This window comes from Fistularia commersonii, chromosome 3 (assembly GCF_037954325.1).
Source record: "Fistularia commersonii isolate RoL2024-O1a breed Wild chromosome 3, RoL_Fcom_v1.0, whole genome shotgun sequence".
NCBI lineage: Eukaryota > Metazoa > Chordata > Actinopteri > Syngnathiformes > Fistulariidae > Fistularia > Fistularia commersonii.
Window position 1 is genome coordinate 5,417,303 of NC_141286.1, and position 21,530 is coordinate 5,438,832.

The 21,530-nt window shown below is 40.9% G+C and overlaps 1 protein-coding gene across 1 annotated transcript in view; it reads left to right on the forward strand.

Annotated features, from left to right (window-relative positions):
- ecel1 (endothelin converting enzyme-like 1) overlaps positions 1-21,530 on the forward strand; it is a 45,719-nt gene that overhangs the window by 10,181 nt on the left and 14,008 nt on the right. Inside the window, exons 6-8 of the mRNA XM_086142315.1 lie at positions 16,604-16,826; positions 20,773-20,871; positions 21,320-21,394. Of these exons, the coding sequence (XP_085998441.1) occupies positions 16,604-16,826; positions 20,773-20,871; positions 21,320-21,394 (397 nt within the window). The remainder of the gene's footprint in view (positions 1-16,603; positions 16,827-20,772; positions 20,872-21,319; positions 21,395-21,530) is intronic.

Below are 21,530 nucleotides of genomic sequence, written 5' to 3' on the forward strand. Positions count from 1 at the left end.
TGCTTGTTTTATTTGGTCCTAGTTGTTTTGGTGATAGTCGGAGAGACCAGACAGATGAAATGCATATTTGGGTGGGCAGGAGGCCCGGAGGAAGACCGAGAAGGAGATTTATGGATGGAGAGAAAGAGGACACAAAGTTAGTTGGTGTGAGAGAAGAGGATACAGAGAATAGCGTCATAAAGCGGCAGATGATTGGCTGTGGGGAAAGGCAAAGAAGACTAATGTCGATGTTTTTTAACACACAGATGATGTGCATGTCCTCTTCAGCCCATGGAGATTCGCGATGATTTATAAATTGCGTCTGATGTGATTTACAGCTGTCGGATTCGCAGGGACACACTTTCATAAAGTGTGACACTGAACACTGGTGTTGCAGCCACATAAGTGTCACTCAAATGTTAAAACCTGCCTTTCCACCATAAAAACACAGACGCGGCATCACTTACATATGCCGACTCTCAGAGGGAACCCGTCTCCACTTCCCTCCCAAATGAGAAGGTTGATTACGGTTCTTTTCTAGAATAGTAATTTGCATGCATTTACTGTTTCTATATATACAGATGATATATACTCATCAAAAAAAAAAAGAGTTCTTTTTTTTGGGCTACTGTAATCACACAGTACGGGGTCGTTTTCTAGTGATTTCGCTGAAATCCCATCAGCGTGACGCATCTTCCACATAATTGTTTCTACTCTGCCTTTTGTCTTAGTTTGCGTCTATCTGGCCACCACTCATCGTCCCTCTCTTTATATAGCGTGGGTTTTTAATCACAACATTGCAAGATACATGCTCACCGAGTTAGAGTCTCATTAGCCGAGGATCTATAATCCACTCTGGAATGTTTACCATCACTGACAAATCCATTATCACAGATTCCCAACTCAAGCCAGGTTTGATCTTCTGTCTCCTCCTAGTGGTTTATGAACCTTCCCTTTAACCATCTGTCCATCCAACCCCTGCTAATGGCTTGGGTAATAGCTTTTAGACTATGATTCAATCATCCTTTCCCTCCTTGTGTATCACCCCCCGCCCCCCCTTTCTGCTGTTTGTCTGACATCCTTTCTACATTTTATCCTCCCCTTCTCCTAATCAGCTATAAATGCTAGCTCACCGGGCCTCACAGTTTGAGCCACACTCTGAAAGTTTTATGTCTCCCTATCTTCCCCGAGTCCGGAGAGTTGTGTAAACAAAAGTCCGATTATATTTTGAGCTGATGACTTCGGAAATTATGCATGTATTAAGTTTGGTAAACTGTTGGACGAACTAATATATATGTTAATAAACACTCCGGGATTGGCAGTTTGGAAATATGGCACGTAAAAGCCGAAGAAAAGCGAGTTCACCTTTTACCGGCTTATACATCACGAGTGTGACATCGAAGCCGATGCCTGCCAAGGAGAGAAATGATTAAAGGTCAGGAATGATGAGGACGACACGACAACAGAAAACTGAGATTATGGATTATTTATCATGTGAATCTTGCACACGGTAAGACAAGAAAAGCAATAATGATAAAAACTGACCCGACGCTGCAAGTCTGGTCATGATTTCCACGTTCTAAAGTGCGAATTTGTGAAAGCGATCTTATGACTTTGTGCACCCGAACCTTAGATGATGACACAAGGTGTGATCCGGCTTGTGCGCCGCATTGAATAAAAAGCAGTATTTTGGTTTTCTCATTCAGGGCCCACTCTCACCAAACACTCTCATTTTGAATATATAACCTTTCTGGAGGCGGAGGGGGGGGGACTTGAAAATTCCAACTATTGTTTGACTGTGATAAAGGCAGAATCTCCAACATCTGATCCATTTTCATGTGGACCGCCGCTCTAACGAAGAGAGTTGCATAAAAGTCACTTTTATTAATTGGAAAATCTGAACATGTTTTAAAGGAGTGCCTGGAGTGAGTGACTCGGGAGAACATTTGGACACGACAGACGCTTTTTTCACATAAAATCTCTAAGTGGCGGGTTCTTCTGGAATTAATGTGCAAAAGTGATACTGAGCCTTAATTAACGCTATGATTCCAATTTTCTTTGAGGACAATTTTGCAACAAATTTGCCAATATACATATTTTCACTTCAGGTTTTACAGTATAATATATTCATTACAATCATTCCCCTCTCACGCAAACTTTCTGTTTCTCCACTCAACGATGCTTCTTTTCAGTCCGAACACCCGTCATTGTTTTCCTTCGTCCTCCTCTTTGCCTCAGTCAGCCTCCCACTCACCTGTCCTTCTTCTCCTTTGTTTCTCCATGGTCACACTCCCTCTGGTTTATAAAGGTTTCTTATTTATTTCGCTCACACTCCATTTTTTTTCCTCCCACCTCCGGTCCTTGTCCCTCCTCTGTCCTCCAGGAAGATCATTATCAGAGTTTAAACAAATGTTAGCACGGCTTGTGGTTCATGGACAAACTCAGACAAAAACTCATGCAGGGACAAATCCATCCAATATCCCGAGGATCGGTGCTCATTATAATAGCTTATGAGAACGTGGTTACTGAGGTCCTCGCTTGCGGTGATGTCAGACCCCCCCCCACAGGAAACAGAAAACTTTTAAGGAGTTGAACTTAAACCAAAACTGTTATATTGATGAAATACCTTCCAGAATACCAACACACGGGGAAATGATGTGTCTCCCCTTCATTGGTTAAAACAGCAGTCGGCAACCAATGGCTTGTTGAGCCACGTTATTACAAAATGCGTCTCAACACTCCCAGACTATTTTGATTTGAAAAAAAAAATCAGTTAGGAACTGATTTTAAAATACTTGTGATATTTCTTCATAATACTGTGTCATTTTAAAGTCAACAGAAATTAGTTTTGTAGATAAATTTCACGGGTGGCCCGTCGGTCGGGTCGGCAACCAATGGCTCCCGAAGGTGAAGAAATTAATTTTAGCAGATAGCCAAGTAGTTTATCCGCTTCAACCCTTGTAACGGAAAAGATGGCGAAAAAAGAAAAAAAGACGATGCTTACCGTGCAATCCAGGCTGTGTGGACAGAGAAATTTACATTTGGATCTGCAGAATGTCTAATATGCAATGATAAAGTTGCATCGATGAAACGGTCAAATATAAAGCGGCACTTCGAACAAATCCATGCAGCACCAGAGGTCGCATTAAAAGTAACACATATTTAATTTATTACACGTTAAAAATACTATATGGCTCTCAATGAAATATATTTAGAAATATTTGGCTTTTATGACTCTCCCAGTCAAAAAGGTTCCTGACCCCCGGTCTAAACTTTGACTAAGGTTTGTCATTGTGCATTTGCATTATTTTGAACTGTGATGTTTTTTTGAAACTTACTCTCCAGAGCAGTGACATAGGAGGCTCCGCAACTGTTTTGCATCATCCGATTATTATGTCAGGCAGAACAAGCGCAGAATTTGCAGGTTTGACAGTGCGCTGGTATAATAGCTGTTAACAATTAATGCGAAACGCAAGTTACATTCCAAAAATAAATGAGAGATAGGAATGTGTCTAAATAGGCAGGCTGAGACTGTTGTGTGAAATTTTAACCTCATCCGGTGATAACGCAAATCCTAAGTCTCTGGTATCTTTATTTGAGGTCACATAATGAGGCTTAGAAGCACCTGTTTCTCTGCTCCTTTGTTGAAATATTCGCAAAAAAAAAAAAAAAAAAAGTGGAAGACTGGAGACTGAAAGGATAATGCTGGAATTGGAGCGAGAACAATTTGAGCGGCATTTACTTCCACGGGTGGGGAAGCACTCGAAAATAAATTAACCAGCTCTAATTTCTTGGCGTAAAATGTTTAATTAAAAAAAAAACAGGGGATTCTATCATATGAATATAGATTAAATGTCTCACTCTATAATAATTAATGTTTGCTGTATTGATTCTATAAAATCATGTTTTTCGAGGTATCTTTGGACTTTAGGCCGTGATGATATTCTAATAGTATCTATATGTATATTTCATTATGATGATTAATTATTTTCAACATTTGCTTCACTTTAAATTGAACTTAACTTAGTCCTTGAATTTGGTTTTAATCTACGCATCGTTTATCTATGTAAAACTAGCAGTGTGTTTTTTTGGTCGACTGTACTTTACGTCTGGTATTCATAAACTCCCTGTACAGTCATGCACCGCAGCTCAAGTAGAATTCAATTTGCCTGGCAGCCAGAAATATGTGTTTCTTCTTGATGCTACTGTTGAAGTTACAAGCTTCACAGAGCAGAATGATGGATGCACCGAGTCTGACACCATGCAACTTCTCACATTCATTGATTTAGGTCATAATTGTCTCCGTGTTCACTGAAAATCGGATTTTGAGACGCGAGCCTGTAAACTCAGATTGTGACATGACAAATAGTCTGAAATGTGTTTTGGTTAAATATTCAGGGGACTGGTCACTGTGAAGTATTGTGAACGGACGTGATGGCTACGTTTGAGACATCTTGTGCATCTACCTTCAATTTCATGTATGCTGGAATCTAAAAGAAAGATAGGAGGATTTAGGAATTATATGTCTAGTATAGTTACGTGTGACATATATTTATATAGATATATATACACATCTATATATACACCTATATTACATTTATCATCTATACTGCATATCCTGCACTCAGGCTTGTGTCAGGGCTGAAAACTGTCCCAGCTGGATGCAAGACGTTCATAAGTATAGAAACACACAACAGTGCGGCTGGGACAACTTGGTCACACGATCAAAACTAACATTCATTTTTGTATTTGATCGTAAAAGAAGTTGATTTAAAATCAATTTTTATCGAATATATTTTAACTTATCAAATGCAGGATAAATTGATCATTTCTTGATTAACATATTGAGGGTTGATATTTCAGTCCTGTGCCAGTCTGTACCGGAATGAATGAAGACACACACACACACACACAAAACCTTACTCATTATATAAATTCTTACCGTGTAGGTCAAGGGTTACGGAAGAGGTGTTCGCCTGTTCTATTATTGTCCATTAGAGCAGATGGAGAGGAGATTTGTTTCTTCCCCACAAAGCCCACTGACAGTGCACAATAAGTTCTGATGAACTATTTGGCACCGCGCATGATTCTGGACTCCGGGGGTTCACTTGAAGGCGCACATGGTTGAAAAGCCTCACGGCCTGCAGGCTGCTCATTTCAGCACTCACGCACATGCAGAATGACAGTTTGGTTTCTTTGCACAGTCGGGGAGCGGAGTGAATGTCCTCCTCGGGAAAAAGTACTGCACCTTAAGGGAGAAGCATTCATATTTAAGTGTGAAACCCGAATAAACTGTCATATGCGTAGAGAGAGATTTGAGATATCGGGAAAACACTAAATGTCCATTTGACATAATATCAATGTGGTACAGTTGTATATAGAGATTAAAGCTTCAGTTTTAGAAAATTGATGTAACAAGTGCAAGAGACATTTAATCTTTATTTTTAATGTGATTTCAGAAGTCATCAAACTTGTTATATCTGCAGGGGATGTTCACATCGAACATCCAAAAAGGCTGCATAATGTGCATCTTTACCACTTTGATAGTCATAGACGCTCCCAACATTTCTTCCATAGATGGCGTATAAGTATTTTTAGTAATATACTGAACTTTTTAGCTCTTTCACATTTATTGGTGCTTATAACTGCCAAAGTTTCTCCCGGAATGTCATCGCAGGGGCAGCTCTGCTCCTGCACTAGACTTACCCCTGGGGATTTATCAGCTCATTATTTAACTCTTAAATCTATGGTCTCTGCAACAGCTCAGAGAAGCATTGCACCAATTGAACGCACCCCAATGAGTCTCTCCTTTCGTTTACCTGCAACAAACCTCTTCACATTCAAGCCATCCATCCTTTTCTATACTTAACCTACAAGGAACCTTCGCCTTAACCTGACCAGCGTTCACAGCTAGACCTAACAAGGACATTAATCCGAACCCTGCGATAGACGTCCGCGGTAAACTGCATCGATATAACACAGTGTCGTATCTACAAGCCAGCGGGAAAACGGGGCCAGATGCAATACAGAGGGGAATGTGTGCAAGCATTGTCAGCGTGCTAAATGTAGACAATTAATATGTTTATTATTCCCTTGACATAGACGTTTTTTTAATCACAGTCAAAAAAAAAAAAGTTCATAGAAGACATTGGGACATTTTTGTGAAACTCAGCAAGTGTACAGTTTTTATTCATTTTATAATATACAGTTTTAGATATTTACATCATATTGGGCCATATCTGTTTATACATGTGAAACAGAGAAAATAATTGAAAATGTTTTTCGTATGAGAGGAAAAGAATACAAACCGTGATGTAATGTCCATGTCCAAGGTTGTGATATAAATTTTCGCTCGGACACTTGGAAAAAAAGTTATCATACTGGCTTTATGAGAGACTTTATAATAATAGGTAATAAATTAGCTCCATATGTGAATGTGATCCCCATATGTGAAAATTTTTCTTTTGTCTGTTTAAAACATTTGACCAAAACCCCTTTCAAGGTTTTTACTAGCACTTGGCTGCACACAAGTACTACTAGTATATATTCCTCACTTGGCTACACTTAATGCCCCCTAATAAAGACAGAGTTGGAAACTACCTGATGGCACTATTTTATGGGAAATTGTCTCAAATTGATGGTTATTCTTGAGACAACTCAATGAGATTGTTGATTTTAACCAGATACAAGCATTATCAGATTTCCCTCTGTTTGGCCCTCCATGCAAAAGAAGGTATTGTTTCTGTTTGATGAGCTGGAGTTTCTATGCACTGGAAAAAACTCCACAGAGCCGCTAGAAAATAAAAGAAGTCGGAGTACGGTTCTGCATAATCGTATCACTCTGTGACAAAATTAGCGGTGAATACAATCATTGTTTTAACACAGTTATATAGATCTTTGTGATTATAGATTTCTTACTGCTTTGGGCATCAATGATACTGACACAAATCTAAAAACACCACAGGAGTTCATCTATTGTACAGGTGTTTCTCTTCAATCTTCTTTCCATCCATCCTCCTCATTCCAATATTGATTTTCCCATCATACAATTCCACAAAACATTCACACCTCCATCATCCATCTTCCTGTACCCCTTTGCTCCTCTGCATCCCAGCGTTCCGCCACCGTGCACCAGCGTGCACCAGCGTGCACCAGCGTGTCTGCAGTCAATCCCATTAGCCAGATGAGCAGGCCTTTAATGAAGGGGAAAGCATAATGACAACACCAAGCGTCCCTATCAAACGCTCTCCTTCCATCTGCACCTCCAGTTCATCCATTCATTATTTTCAAGGATGTGTGTATTTTTGAACGAACTTGTGCAGTTCCAAGGCATGTTTTCTGGTCTCAACATGCAAAATATGCATCATCCATAGATATGGACCCACCTCGGTATTAACCTACAAGTCTGCATGAATATTCGGAGTCGTGGCAAAAAATATTTCATGAAGTTGTGATATAGAATGGACTGGTGGTACAATGAGGAGGGCTGCCGTGACACTGCAAGAAGGTACACGGTTCAACTACAATGACTAACGGGCACTTTCGCAGTGAAGTTGCTTAAAACATAAGTCCTACCGTGTCTTTAAACATCTTTATTGTATTTTATCTGACATGTAAGATCTAAAATAGTCTCCCTGCTGCCTGAAAAGAGACAGCGGTAGCGCGGGGAACTTTTCAACAGAGAAGTCCCTCCCTCATTACCCTTCAGGGTCATTACCTGTGGTAATGTGTGGACAGCATCTTTTTATCTCCCTAACTAGCCCCATTAAAATCCATTCAGCTAATGAGCCTTCGCTCAGTCTTCCAGTGATTAAGACCTACTGCTCGGCCCGTTCCGCACCCTCCCCGACAGGCTCTGTGCTTTAATTTAGCTCTGCTGCGACTCCATTACTGGACACAGCACGCGGTGACACATGAGCGCCCCGTTCGTCAGAAACGGCACTTTTGTTAGGCGGAATTAGAAGTATGCCATAATACACTCCCGTTCCCCGTGTTCTTATGGCGCTCCTAAAAAAATATTTGTCGGATACTTTTCCCACCATCAGTTTTCTTTGGAGTCTCCCTTTTGAAAGGGATAAGATTGGTTTATATGAGTTTTGTAGATATGTTTTAGATGAGTTGATTCATTTTTGCGGCTTTGGCTCGGTTGGTAGAGTCGGGCTTCACTCGCAAGGTTGATGGTTCAATTCCTGGCTCTTCTTGTCTGCATGTCAAAGTGTCCTTGTCGTTCCCAGTGGCCCGATTAGTGTCTTACATGGCAGCAAAATCGGTTTGCGCACGTGAAAACCTTGTTTAACCATTTATATTGTCTGCATTTAAGTTACGGGGCTAAACATGAAGTAACGCGGTCCATCGCAAACTTAAAGGTGCATGTCTGTGGTCGTAATCCTCAGAGAGGACAGTGACACAATGATTGTTTCTCTGCTTTAACCCCAGAACTTTTCCACATTTCTGCTTTTACCAGACAAGAGCTTCTCCCAGGTGGCAGAAAATTAACATTTAAACTGCAATTTAGTAAATAGTTGCAAAACAAAGCCCCTATTGAGGAATAAGGCAGCCTGAAGAACAATAAATTCACTTTGATGGTCTCTCGAGAATGGACGGTGCTTGGGCAATAATTCGACAAATCCTCGAACAAAACAGGCAATTTGCAATTGCCAACTACAAAGTCACCCGCATTTTCCATCACGCCACGTTCCAAACGGTGTCGGAATATTCAAAAATTTGCATGCTAGTACACAGCAAGCCCATGATGGGCTCAGAGTACACAGTCCTCATGGGTCGGAGAACTCGTTTCCCAACTCATCATTTAGATCCCACCTGCCTCTTACTGTTTTGTGTGTGTGTGTGTGTGTTTGTGTGTGTGTGTGTTATTGTCAGTTACAAAACTGAATATTTTAATGTAATCTGGAAGTGTGCTGCATCAGGGGTGGAGCCAACAATTGCAAAGGTTGACTTCACTTCAAGAGCACTTGAGGAATAAGTATGCGAATGAGAAATCTGTCGAGGAGCAGAGAGAAAAGGTTGTGGCGCTTGTTGAAAGTGTGGGATGAATCATTTGAAAGCTGGACAGGAGATCCGTCAGACATCATCAGTTAATATGAAATTAATATTATTCATACATCGGAAAACTTTGACAAGATGAGGAAAAGACTCTTAGAAAACTATCATCTCTCACCCGTTTACATCTAAAGACAAATTTTTAAAGGTTTTAGTCGCTGTTTAGTCTCAGACTGAGATTTTACAGACTGTGAATCTTACAGGGTCACTATTTTCAAGACTACAGCTCGATTCTTTCAGTATTTTTTTTCCCACCATGCAATGTTTTCATTGGGTATTTGCGGAGTCGCTCTGCCTTCTCCGTTCAGAAGTGAAATGTCGGGTCTGCGCACAGCTCTGTCCGTTTTTGTGGCTCCCGCCACGGGACCTGACCTTGTTGTCCCGGTGTGTTCAGTTCTAATTCAGGGAAAGACGTCACAATGGTCAGGAACTAATCGAGCAAGAATGGTTTGTTCAAAGTCAGGAAATACACTTACGAGAATTCCCGCGCCAGAATGAATGTCACCCCACGAGGACGCGTTCAGTCGAATGTGTGGATGAGGAAGGATGTAAGTGGAGAAATATGAAGTGATGCATTCCTTATCGTCACGCGATGCGTTCTCAAGGATACATTTCAACAGCTCCACCATCTGGTCCATACTGACCGGAAAGTCCTTTGCCATTACTGTTCATCCGTGCCACCAACAAATACCGTCTCTGCCACCAATACCGCTCTGGTGATTGGTGGCAATCTGGTTTCCTTTTTCTGGTTTTGTTGGAGCTCATCTATTGGCTGTTGATGGTGTTATGTAATAAAGACTTACAGATCCAACACAGCTCAGATCACCGCCTTACATTTAACGTCCGAGATGACGGGAGTGCACCGCAGCTCCATAAAAGTCCTAAAATTTCCTTCTGACTTTCAGTTCTGCGACCATGAAAAACCAACAGGGGGTGGAGTTTGCATGTTCTCCCCGTGTCTGCGTGGGTTTGCTGCAAGTACCCCGGTTTCTCTCCACAGTCCAAAAACATACAGTATTTCCACTGGAGACCCTGAATTACCCAGATGCGTGAATGTGAGATGGAAAGTTGTTTGGCTCTATATGTGGTTCTGAGATCGACAGCCAGTCTCTCACCCGAGCTTGGATAGACTAGTACAAGGCATACAAATCCTGCAAAATCACTGTAACCTCCAAAACCTAATTGGCCCGTTCGATGTGTAATTTAACCCGATCTTTGCCTCTGACTCAGAAAGACCAGTGCAGTTATGTAGTGATGTTGATTTCAAAAAAAGACTAATGTGTGCACCCCAATACATTGTATGCACTTGTGGCATAAATGTGTTTTGCTTTAAATAAAGAGCCATTAGCAGACCTGGAAGTTTATACAGAAAGTCCCCATCACATGTGGTGAAAAAAAATTCTTTCAGATCTGAAAAAGGAATTAAGAAGTTATTATTTGCAAATTGGAGGCGGGCAGGGGGTGACTGCTGAGTCAAGCAGCAGGGGCAGCTAACTTAGCGTTAGCGATTTCACTGTTCACAAAATTTGATTATTTCAACCTGGTTTAAACCCACCCTTCTTTTTGTAGCGTTGGGCGACATGTGGTTGTCCCGTCTTCTCTACATCCTTCCGCTCTTCCGTGTTCTTTCCATTTCTTTGCAGACAAACTTGTCCTAATGAGACATGAAGCGATCGCACGCTCAAAGCTCATCAGGAAATCGTGCTCATTCCCGGCGAGCGTTCAGCCCCGACATACGACAGCAAAACATTTCTTAAAAGCGAGCCGCGGTGCTTTGAACATCCTGTTGCGCTGCCTGTTGTTTTAATTGCGGCGGCTCCGGAGGTATTTCCTGACGTTCTTGTTAAAAAAAATATGCCGCAAACTGTGATACAACATTTGCCTCACAAATCAGGACAAAGAGGCCAACATCGAAAAAGCAAATAACCCCTGAGAGTGTAATGTCTGTATATGAGGTTGTTATGTTATTATGAGTGATTATCCTGCCACTCCTGTTGATTACAGTTCTTGCAGTATTGCAATTAGATTAAGTTACACTAAAAGAAGAATGTTTTCTGGAGACCTTTATTTGCCCAGATATGTGAAGTGAGTGAGTTGTATGTTTCTATATCGGAGGTCGAACCCCGCCACTTGTCCGATGACAGCCGGGTTAGGCTCCTGCAAGGAGTGCAGGATATGCGTTCTGGAAATTGAATGAATAAATCAATGATGGATGAATGAATCGGTTCAGATTATTTGTCAAGTCCCGAAATGAGCTCAAAGACTCGCATCTCAAAATCCAACTTTCACTGAACGTGGAGACAATTGTGATTGAAACCAATGACAGCTGGGACAGGCTCCAGCACCCGTAACCCTGACTGTCGGAATAGCTATATAGAAAGCAATATAATGAATGAAAGACTGAATTAATGACAGTTAGGTGGTTGGTTTGCGTTGTGGTGCAAAGGTTCGGACCCTTCTGTGTCGAGTATTTATGTTCTCCCTGTGCCTACGGGGTGTTTTCGCCGGGTTCTCCGACTTCCTCCGCCAATCCAAAAACACACAGTACATCCAATGGAGGCCCTAAAATGTCCAGTGAGTGATTGAGAGATGTCTTTAAATGTGGCTATGCGTGTTTTTGGCAACCGATCGTGAGTGATTCCCAACCTCTCGCCCAATGACAGCTGGTATATGCGACCCTGAGTCCAGGATAAGCTGTATAGATAACAATTGAATGATTTTCATTGTTTCCATGTGTACTGTTTACCACACACCTTGAAGGAAAGGATATGAAGAGGATATTGCAGGCATGAAATGTTCTATATCTTGACATTTGTGTGATTTTTTTTTTTTTTTCATCTTTTGCAGTTTATGCATCAACTCACAACAGGGCAAGAGGGAAGGCATATTTACATTTTGATACCTTTGTTAAATTTCCTGCATTCTGACAACAAGGCAATTCAAAGCGCTTTATGTGAAATATTAAAAGCATCAAGATTCAATAGAAAGGCATTAAAAAAATAAAAAAAAACGCACAAATAGAATTAGAAAACATCTTTGCAGGACTTTGTTTATTTCGCAACATCCGAAATCACATCAAATGAGAGAAAAAATATTACACACATTGCAGATCATTGAACAATGAGTAAGAAGATAAATTGTTATATGTCAGCCTGAATGTACCTCTGATTTGAAAGCAGCGCATTATATTAATTTTGAATGGATATTAAGGTTAGAATTATTCAAACACAGGTTCCCAGGCAGTGCCCAGCAGGTGAGTGACCTGTGAAAGCACGTTTGCCCGAACGTTTGCGAATGTTCAGATTCAGTCATAACTAATACAACTTTTTATACGAAAAAGTTTTACCGAAGAGATCTTTGGAAGGAGTGAAAGAGGACGTGAAGTTACTTGAGTGGGAGAGAAGCGGATGCCGGGTTAGATGGAGACAGGTGATTTGCTGAAGGGAGCTGCCGAAAGTATAAGAGGAAGATATTACACAGTAAATACCATTTACTGTTTTCGTGTTTTTTCTCTAGAATCTAAAATGACCAATATGTCACCTGCTTTATGTCGTATTAATATGACCATTTTACAAAGCTACTCCCCTCAGCTATCAGACACTATCAACATCCATAACTGACCCTCGATTCAATACGCTGTGGTTTATACCGTATTCATCAGAGAACAAGGAGTCCCGCTGGAGCACAGGAAGAGGAAAAAAAAAAGCCTGATGCCTCTTTGTGCTGATCTTTCATCAAAAAAATGAATTGAATATCAGTGATTCATTTTCCTAGAAAACTGATGCCGTTTGTGAATAATAGCTGTTTGCCCAATGTGAACCGCATGGACATCATATTCCTGAAAAATGAAGCAAGTCCATGTTAACCTTAACAACAGCTTTCACAACATGTGCTGCTTTGTGACACATTACTTTTCCATTTGGTCTGCTTTTCCTTTATTTCTTCCGCACTTTAGCACTCGGTGATGATGATGATGACAATGAGACCGTGAGACATCAAACTCCTTTTTCAGCGTGTCAGACATGTCAGACATGCAAACCGATGAATCACTATTTAGCTTGCCGATTACTTTTCCAGTGCCGCATCAAATGGGCACAAACAAGTGATTTAGGCAATAACTATATGCTTTAAATATGTGTCGTTTTTTACATGTACAGTACATACCGCTGTATAGATAATGGGAAATCCAAAAATATGTCAGGACTGATCGGCGTTTGCCTGAAATTCATCAAAATATCCAATAGTCTTGAAAATAATCATCCAAAAAGAAAATCTGAAGTGGTATTTCTTCTTCAATCTCCGTCCTATTACCTGTATATCACCATAACATTAGTTGCAAGGAGAAAGGGCATACCATGAAATCAGGTAAAAGAATAATCAGGAAAACTGGAGCCCAATTAGAGAGAATTGAAACTCCTTCCCTTCTGAAAACAGTTAAAATTAATTGCGTTTCTTACCAAAAAAGAGAAGAATGATTGCAAAGGGTCACAGTTGGGGTTTGTTTTGGAGACCTCGAGTCCTCAGGGGTCCAATCATAATCAGCTGCTTCCGTCTCAGTGTTTTATTTTTCTCCAAAGTACAGTCAAAGTAATTTATTTAGCTGACAGGGTCTTCTTTATAGACAAAATTATTTATTTATCTGTTTATTTTTATTAAATACATGAAAAACTCTTCAAACCTGCTTACCCTAGGACGTTGTATTGTGTTATTCCGCGGAAAATCAAGAACATATAAAAAAACAGAGGGACTGACACAAGCCCAGGAAATAGATATTCGAAATAGGTAAATAAATGAATAAATAAAACCTAAATAAAAGGTGAGACTACTAATATTCACCAAAATTCAGATGACACTAAACTGACTTGTGTTGACACATGAATGAGGTGTGATGATTTCTGTCTTGACAGTGTTGTGTAACCGTTGTCCTATTTCAGAACCACATATCCAAACACACACACACACACACGTGTACACACACACACACACACACATACATATATATAAATCAAGTAAAGATATTCATATCCCCATGATAGTAACATGGAGATCAGCTGGAGAAGAATTAGAGAATCTCTGTCAATCAGAGAAATGAAGAAGTCATTTCTGACCCCAGGTTGGTATTTATTGAAGAATTAAGATACATACTATATATATAGGCTGTCTGTGGTCAGAATCAGATATAAAACAAGAACAAGACAGACCAAAAAGAATCTTGCCTACCTTGGTTATATTGCTTTTTTTAATTTTGAACCCAACGCCATTTGTAATGGGGTGCATCTATGTGTCTAAGGCAATCCCGGAAAACCCCGGACAACATAATAAAATATACGTTATTATAGCTACTCCAGTGGATTTCCACATTTTGTCTTTTAAACAACATAGACTAGCCACAACAAAACCTAAATATCACTGAATATAAGACACCCTTGATTATGGTTACAGTTGAATAGAAAGTTGCATTCAACATATGAAAGCTACCATGCAGTCATAATGCTACTAATATAAATCCAGAAATGCTTGATATTAGATCAATGTTCAAAAGAACCCGGCCAGCCATATGTGTTAAACATGCTTATTAGTTTCTGCTGTTGATAATGAAGGACACCACCTGAGTCTCTCCATTTATTTACCCTCCTGCCTTCCCTTCATCTGCCACCCCCTGCCTTCTTCTCCCTTTTTTCCAGCAATTAAATTCCCTTCACAAGTGCTTTGTTGGCGGCAGCTTCGGGGTCCTGTTGCCAAGGTGTTTCTGATGTAATATTTGTCATACAAGGGGAATTAAAAAAAAGATAAAATAAAAATCAGGGGGATCTTCAACAACATCTCTCCAGGTTTGCAAGGAGGCCCCGCAGCGGGGAAAGAGGGCACTGGTTCCCTCAGGGCGCATTAAATGTGCGCGCCCAGCAGGGGAACCAGAAAATGCCACCATTCTGTAAAGGGGAGGGGAGAAGCATGGCTTGAATGCATAAACAAATGTTGTTTACTTTTACTTTTCTCTTAAATGTTTGCCGCCCCTCGCATCTTGATCTGCAGTGCGATGAGGGATTGACGCTTCTATTTTTTTCTTCTAGCAACATCCCCTTTTATATGATTATTTTCTCTGTTTTCTTCCCCTCCTTGTCTGCATTTGGAATTAAATTGTGGGACATTAAGCCGTCCAAGATAGGAGATGAGTAACTTCTTTGGCCGGATCTTTAGCCGTGGTTTAAAATCAAAACACGACGGAGGTCATTGGTTGTCGTAACAGACAGAAAGTCTCACTGAGATCTTTGTTTCGCGATGTGGCGACCAGTACAACCTTCTTTGCCCAACGAGCCAACAGAAATAACACAGTAATCGTCGACGCATCGGTTATTTGTGCTTCATGTCAGGTACATACATGTGCAGGAGCTTTCTGTCCGTCCTCTGCGTTCATTAATTCTGTAGGTGTTCAGAGATTGTGGAACCAAATACGCAAAACAGAACACTACCACCCTAAGTCGCGGGGTCAGTGTTGCACGGTGCGCTCACGCCTGACGAGGTGAGAAGAAGTCTCCATTCGCACAACATCTCCTCCCTGCACTTCCTATTTTTGTGTCTCTTTCTGTTGTCAGAAACAGAAAGCGGGACTTGAAAGTGAACTCCGAACTCTGTCTGTGGAGGTTCCCAAGTCATCCGGTTCATGGTTTATTCTTGTCAAAATCTTCTTCTCATAGCAACTTGATATTCATCCCTGAAAAATGTTTCACCTCTCCTCCAAAAGGCCTCTTTGGTTCAACTCCGAACAACTTTGGCAATGTATAGTACGGATGGGAAGCATGTGGGTAGTGACTTTTGACCACATTTGAAAAACCTTTTGATGCACGCGACGTGAGCAGAAACGGGCCTTGAATAAATAGATGTTTATCCCTTTAACTTCCATTCGTGGCATTGTTTCCTATGATTGTGGTTTTGGCCGCTTCATTGTTTAGCTAAACACGCGCCGATTGTGTTTTACTAACTCTTCAAGTGTGATAATCATAAATAATAAACAGTTTACACACACATGTCAAACATAATCCGCCTCCGAAAATAATTCTATCACGTGTCTGCAAGTCTGCACATAAGAATGTAGTCTTTGAATTTGTCCAGTTCAACACAATTTAACAAACTGAAAACAAGAAGAGGTGACAAAAGTTGAATTCCCGCCCCGATGTGCCCTTTACACATTACGTTACATTACATTACATTACATTGCATTTGGCAGACGCTTTTATCCAAAGCGACTTACAATAGAGGACATAGGGACTGCAAATACATTTGCAAATACACGATGCACAGGAAATATACAGAACAGTAAGCTTGGGTTAGTGAGGGTTTTTTTTTTTTTTTTTTTTTTTTTTGGAATGGACAGAGACACTCAAACATACACACACACACTGCATAGCCTAACTTGCTGCATAGCCTAACTTGTTTATGCATTACACATTCATCTTGAGCCCCATATTCGGTTTTATTAAAAAATCGCTCCCGGAGGACGGCACATTTAAACAAATCGAACCGGCGTCAAGCAGGTAACCCTCTCCTCTCGTGTTCTCTGTCCCAGGGTTCTCCACAACTACATGCTGTGGCGCATAGTGGCGGCGCTCAGCGAGCATCTGTCCACCGCCTTCCGCAGCACCATCCACGAGTTTTCGCGGGAGATCGACGGCACCGAGCAGCAGCTGGAACTGGGCAGGCTTTGCCTCACTCAGGCCAACAAACACTTCGGCATGGCCTTGGGAGCCCTGTTTGTTCAGCAGCACTTCTCCTCTCAGAGCAAAGCTAAGGTGAGGCCGGGGGTTGATGAGTTTTGCGGAGTCGTGATTAAAAGAAAGCTTGAATAACTTTGCGTATTGTTTGTCGTGTAATTACGAGTGCGATTCGAGATGAAAAAAATTTGGCGAAGATTTGCATAGTCTTTAAAGAGCTTTTTGAAAAATTTCGTCTCATTGCTGAGCTTCAAGCCTTTGTCTCTCTTTTGACTTTCTTCTATTGTTCTTATTGTCTGTACTTTGTTTGGTGACTGGAAAATATCTCCAGAGAAAATGTGCTTAAAAACAACTTTTGAGTGCTCGCTTATAAACAAATGCCTCGACAAAAATCGAAAAAAAAAGGTTTTGGTGAATGAAGACGAGAATTATCAACAGCTCATTGAAACCAAGACACCTGTAGAAAATTGACAAAATCATATTTAATCACATTTTGTTTAATATCTCGAGTTATTTACCCGTGAAAAATGCCCAGCAGGGCTAGCTTTGTGGATTATCTCCCCAACATCTAGATCCTGATTAGACGAGCTGAGGTCAGAATTACGGGGGAGCGGTTTTAAGGTTTTGCCAACACACAAACGCCCCTCTTCTGCAGTTAGGAACATCACCGCTGTCCTGTCTCACCCAACCTCTTCCACAAGCCGCCTCTATGCGAAACAAAAAAATCCCCACAATATCATAAACACCATGTCATGCACTGATGGTAACATCTGTTCCTGATCATCACTTTACTTTTTAATTTATTTATCCAATGACCTTGTTTTTGTACTAGCTCACTGACCACGTTACTTATGCGGATCATTGCCTTATTAGTTAAACAGATAATATTATCATTTATTATATTTTGTACTGTGCATAATGTTCTTGTTTTACCCTCCACGTCAGTACGAGCTGTAACCGTAAACCGGACCCAAATTCCTGTACAGTGTGAACATTCTTGTTCTTCTAATAGAAGAGGGCTGCATCATATTGCACGTGATATATTCATATATTCATAGATATATTACGTATAGATATAAGATGCAGTCTGAAAAGAGGTCCATACATACAAAGTTTTACTATAATGGTAAATTCCCGCTGCCAAACACAAACCAAACGCTCCCCCTGCATTAGTGGCTGCCTTTTTTTTTTTACTTATTCTTTTGTGATTCCATTTTATAAATTCAATTGATTTTCAGGCGAACTAAATTGACACAATGACAAGATGTCTGCATCCTGTCCGTGCATAATTCCCATTTTCACTTAAGTCAAAAAATTGGTTTGTGATCCATCTCTAGTCCGCATCTTAAAAAAAGAAAACTGAGATAAAACATTAAGAGAACATTGCATGTGATTCTACTGACAACTCCAAATAGTCCTTCCATCACGATGGAAATTCTGTTAATGTTAACAAATATACACTTTAATTTTCATTCGCATTTACATATCCTAAACGCAGGAGCTTAACTATCATATTATTATTATTAAACTTTGCAACAAACTCATTTTAACATAACAATTATATGCTAACGATGGCATCATATTTGCAGTAGCATTTAGTCCCTACCTACTACTTTAATGATTCATTCACTCATTCATATATTTATTATCGATATTGCTTTTCCTGCGCTCAGGGTCGTGTAGGTGCTTGGGTTTTTCCCAGCTGTCATTGGGTGAAGGCTACATATATAAAGAAAAATGACTATTCACACATCTAGACAATTGAAGCCACGGTTCTATGATTAAAATAGCCTAAGATGAACACCAGTGATTTAATCTGCAGAGGCAGTTGCGAGAATGTCCGCTCTCTGATATCGGACCCCAATTGTTTTTGGCTTTAACTTATTACAGTAAACCTTTCACACTTGATTGATTGGTATCTGAGATTTTTCTACTATTTTAAAGCTTTACTTTACTTTTGTTCGACGCTTTCATATCTTTCTTTGCCTCGGGCTCAGGGTAGTGGGGGGGGGGGGGGGGGGGGTCCGGTGGTTACAGTTTTTTTGACACAGCCAGATGATCCAGATTGATTCCTGAGCTAGGATCAAGAAACTCAATCCAATGAAAACCGTCCCCCGTTTCAAACCTCTTTTTTTTTTGGGGGGGGGGGGGTTCTGTTTTACTCTCTGCCTGGGTCAGTCACTACTAATCCGTCACCTCTGCCCCTCTATCACCTATAGTCCTTCTTTTTTTCCACTTAATCCTCCCAAATATCTTTTTCATCTCGGTCTCATGTCCATTCCAGGACATGGGGATATGGTTTCCAATGAGATTTCTCACCCCTGCAGCACGACGGTCTTCGTTTAAGCCGCTCATCATCTCGTACCCTCGCCATCAAAACCTGCCCTCTTTATCTCGCATTGAGCCACTTTCTTCCTCTCTTGCAAACTTATTAAACCCCCCCCGCCGTGACAGCCGACCAACATAAAGCGTGTGTGTCTGATACGAGCTCTAAGCGCTAATCACTTGCTATGAAGCGCTCTTTAATTGAAATTTGAAGTTCCCAGTCATCCTGCGTTCCATTTCAGATTTCAGTATGACGCAAAGTGTGAATTTCAATAAGGTTTCCAGCTACCAGAGCCTTTATGATTAATTAGGAATAGACAAGAAGGCAGATGAAGCAGGTTCCAATCTCATGTGCATCTATAACTTCAAGCGTCTACAAGCACTTGTGCCCCTTTTCACTCGGTTCAAGTAGTGGATTGAAATGTGAATAGTGGCGCCGCTGCGCTATTAGCTTTGTCCGCATCTGCGCTGATTGTTTCGGGCTGTATTTACACAAGACAGCACAGGCTGGAACCTGAAATTCGAGATATGGACTTGAAAGCAATGAGGGTATCCTTGACTGACACGCTGATGTGACATGAACATTAATTTTTATGAAGTCCGAGGAGTAAAAGCCGAGAGAAGATTGTCGTTGCCGTGCCTTCAACTTAGGAAAAAGGCATGTAAATCCTCCCCTTGGGGGGGTTTAGAGTTTAAATCCTGCAATATTTGGACAGCAGGTTTTCCTCAACAGCAGTGTTAAAAGTGCGAAAATCGTGCGTTACAGAAAAACCTTTTTTTGCAAATGTATTTTTTCATTATCTGTCATGAACATCAAAACACGATGTAGGGAGAGGTAATAAATGCTGTGCAAATTGTTATTCGGTGCGGCAAGTTTACCACCTGTGCACCAAAGTAGAAGGTGTGGGTAAAATTTTAAAAGCTAAAAAAAAACAATCGATTCAAAGTTTACAGGCGATGAAGCAAAGCCAAAGATACCGACTAGTTTAACTCCTTCTCTTGTCAAACGTGGTGTCGTCTCTGCCCCTTCGCCCAATCCTAGCTGGATTCATCCACCACAGCAGATTAGGATTTGTCGAGCCCCGCTATTGAAATCTCTGTCTCAACATTCATTTGCGCAAGATTTAAAGGTTATCGCCGGTCAAATATCAGCTAAACACCAGACCTCACATCAAAATGTCCCATTTCGGTCGCTCTAAACGTGCCGTTGATTCCACTTACCTCCTGGATTGTAACGATAAATTGGCGTGGAAATCACTCTTACAGCATTTGTCCGTTAGATTACAATCAATGTAAGTGAGAATCAGAGCAAAAGGTAATCAATAGATATAACACTAATACTTACTCTATGTACATATATAGAGATAGATTTAAACCAGCTGGGCTTTATCGTTTTGTTTTGTTTTTTTCATGTGTGAATATTTCTCAAAAAATTCTTTTTAACCGGTAATAAAATTTGTCGCTTTTTGCCTATAAATGAAGGAAGGAAGGTCGCTTTGAGGCACTGCATGAATTTCAAACTGGAAAGAAAAAAGAATATATATGTATATGTATATATATATATATATATATATATACAAATCTTTCATGTGAAATAACCAAGAGCACTTCAGCTTTGCACAAAGAAGAAGCTCTAGACCAAGGGATTTCTTTTTCCCCGATTATAAAACCGTCCCCCTATGATGTGGTGGCGCTCCAGGTCCAGGAGCTGGTTGAAGACATAAAGCACTCGCTGGACCTGAGGCTGCAGGAGCTCGACTGGATGGATGATTCCACGAAGGAGTCGGCGAGAGCAAAGGTTCGAAGCCACCGTCGGCCTCTCCATCACTCACCTGACTGCCTGCCAGATCCGATTTAGTGTTTGAAAAGGATTTAATTATTTTTTCGCCATTCTCCTCTTTCTGCCGGTTTGATTGATTGCTTGGTTAGATAGGAATGCGTGATAGAATACATCAAGGGCTTGACATTGAGAAGTGAGGAACGCCTAATCCGCATCTCTCTGCGGTGCTGATTTAGGGTCTGCACTGCAAGATATCCCTTCTAATACTTTTACAATCTGAAGTTATAATCCTTTTAGAAGGCCATGCTGAATATAAAGAGCTTCCCTGTAATCCTATTATGCCGGGTTTGCTTGATTAGTTGATGTGTATGCGTGTGCAATTGGACGGTTGTGTGACAGAGGCAGATCGCGGGCGACGTTGAATGGATCCTCTTTCCCCTCGTCCCTCTTTCGTTTCCTCTCGCAGTTGAAGCACATGATGGTGATGACGGGTTACCCAGACTTCCTGCTCAAACCGGAGCTCATCGACGAGGAATACGGAGTAAGTCCGTCCAGGCCGTCCGGTCTTCCGCACCAGACACACACACACACGCTCAAATTATACATTCAAATACCATGTGCCGGCATTTCTGTTTATGTAGAGACGCCGCAAAGATTTTCCATTAGGTATTACCATG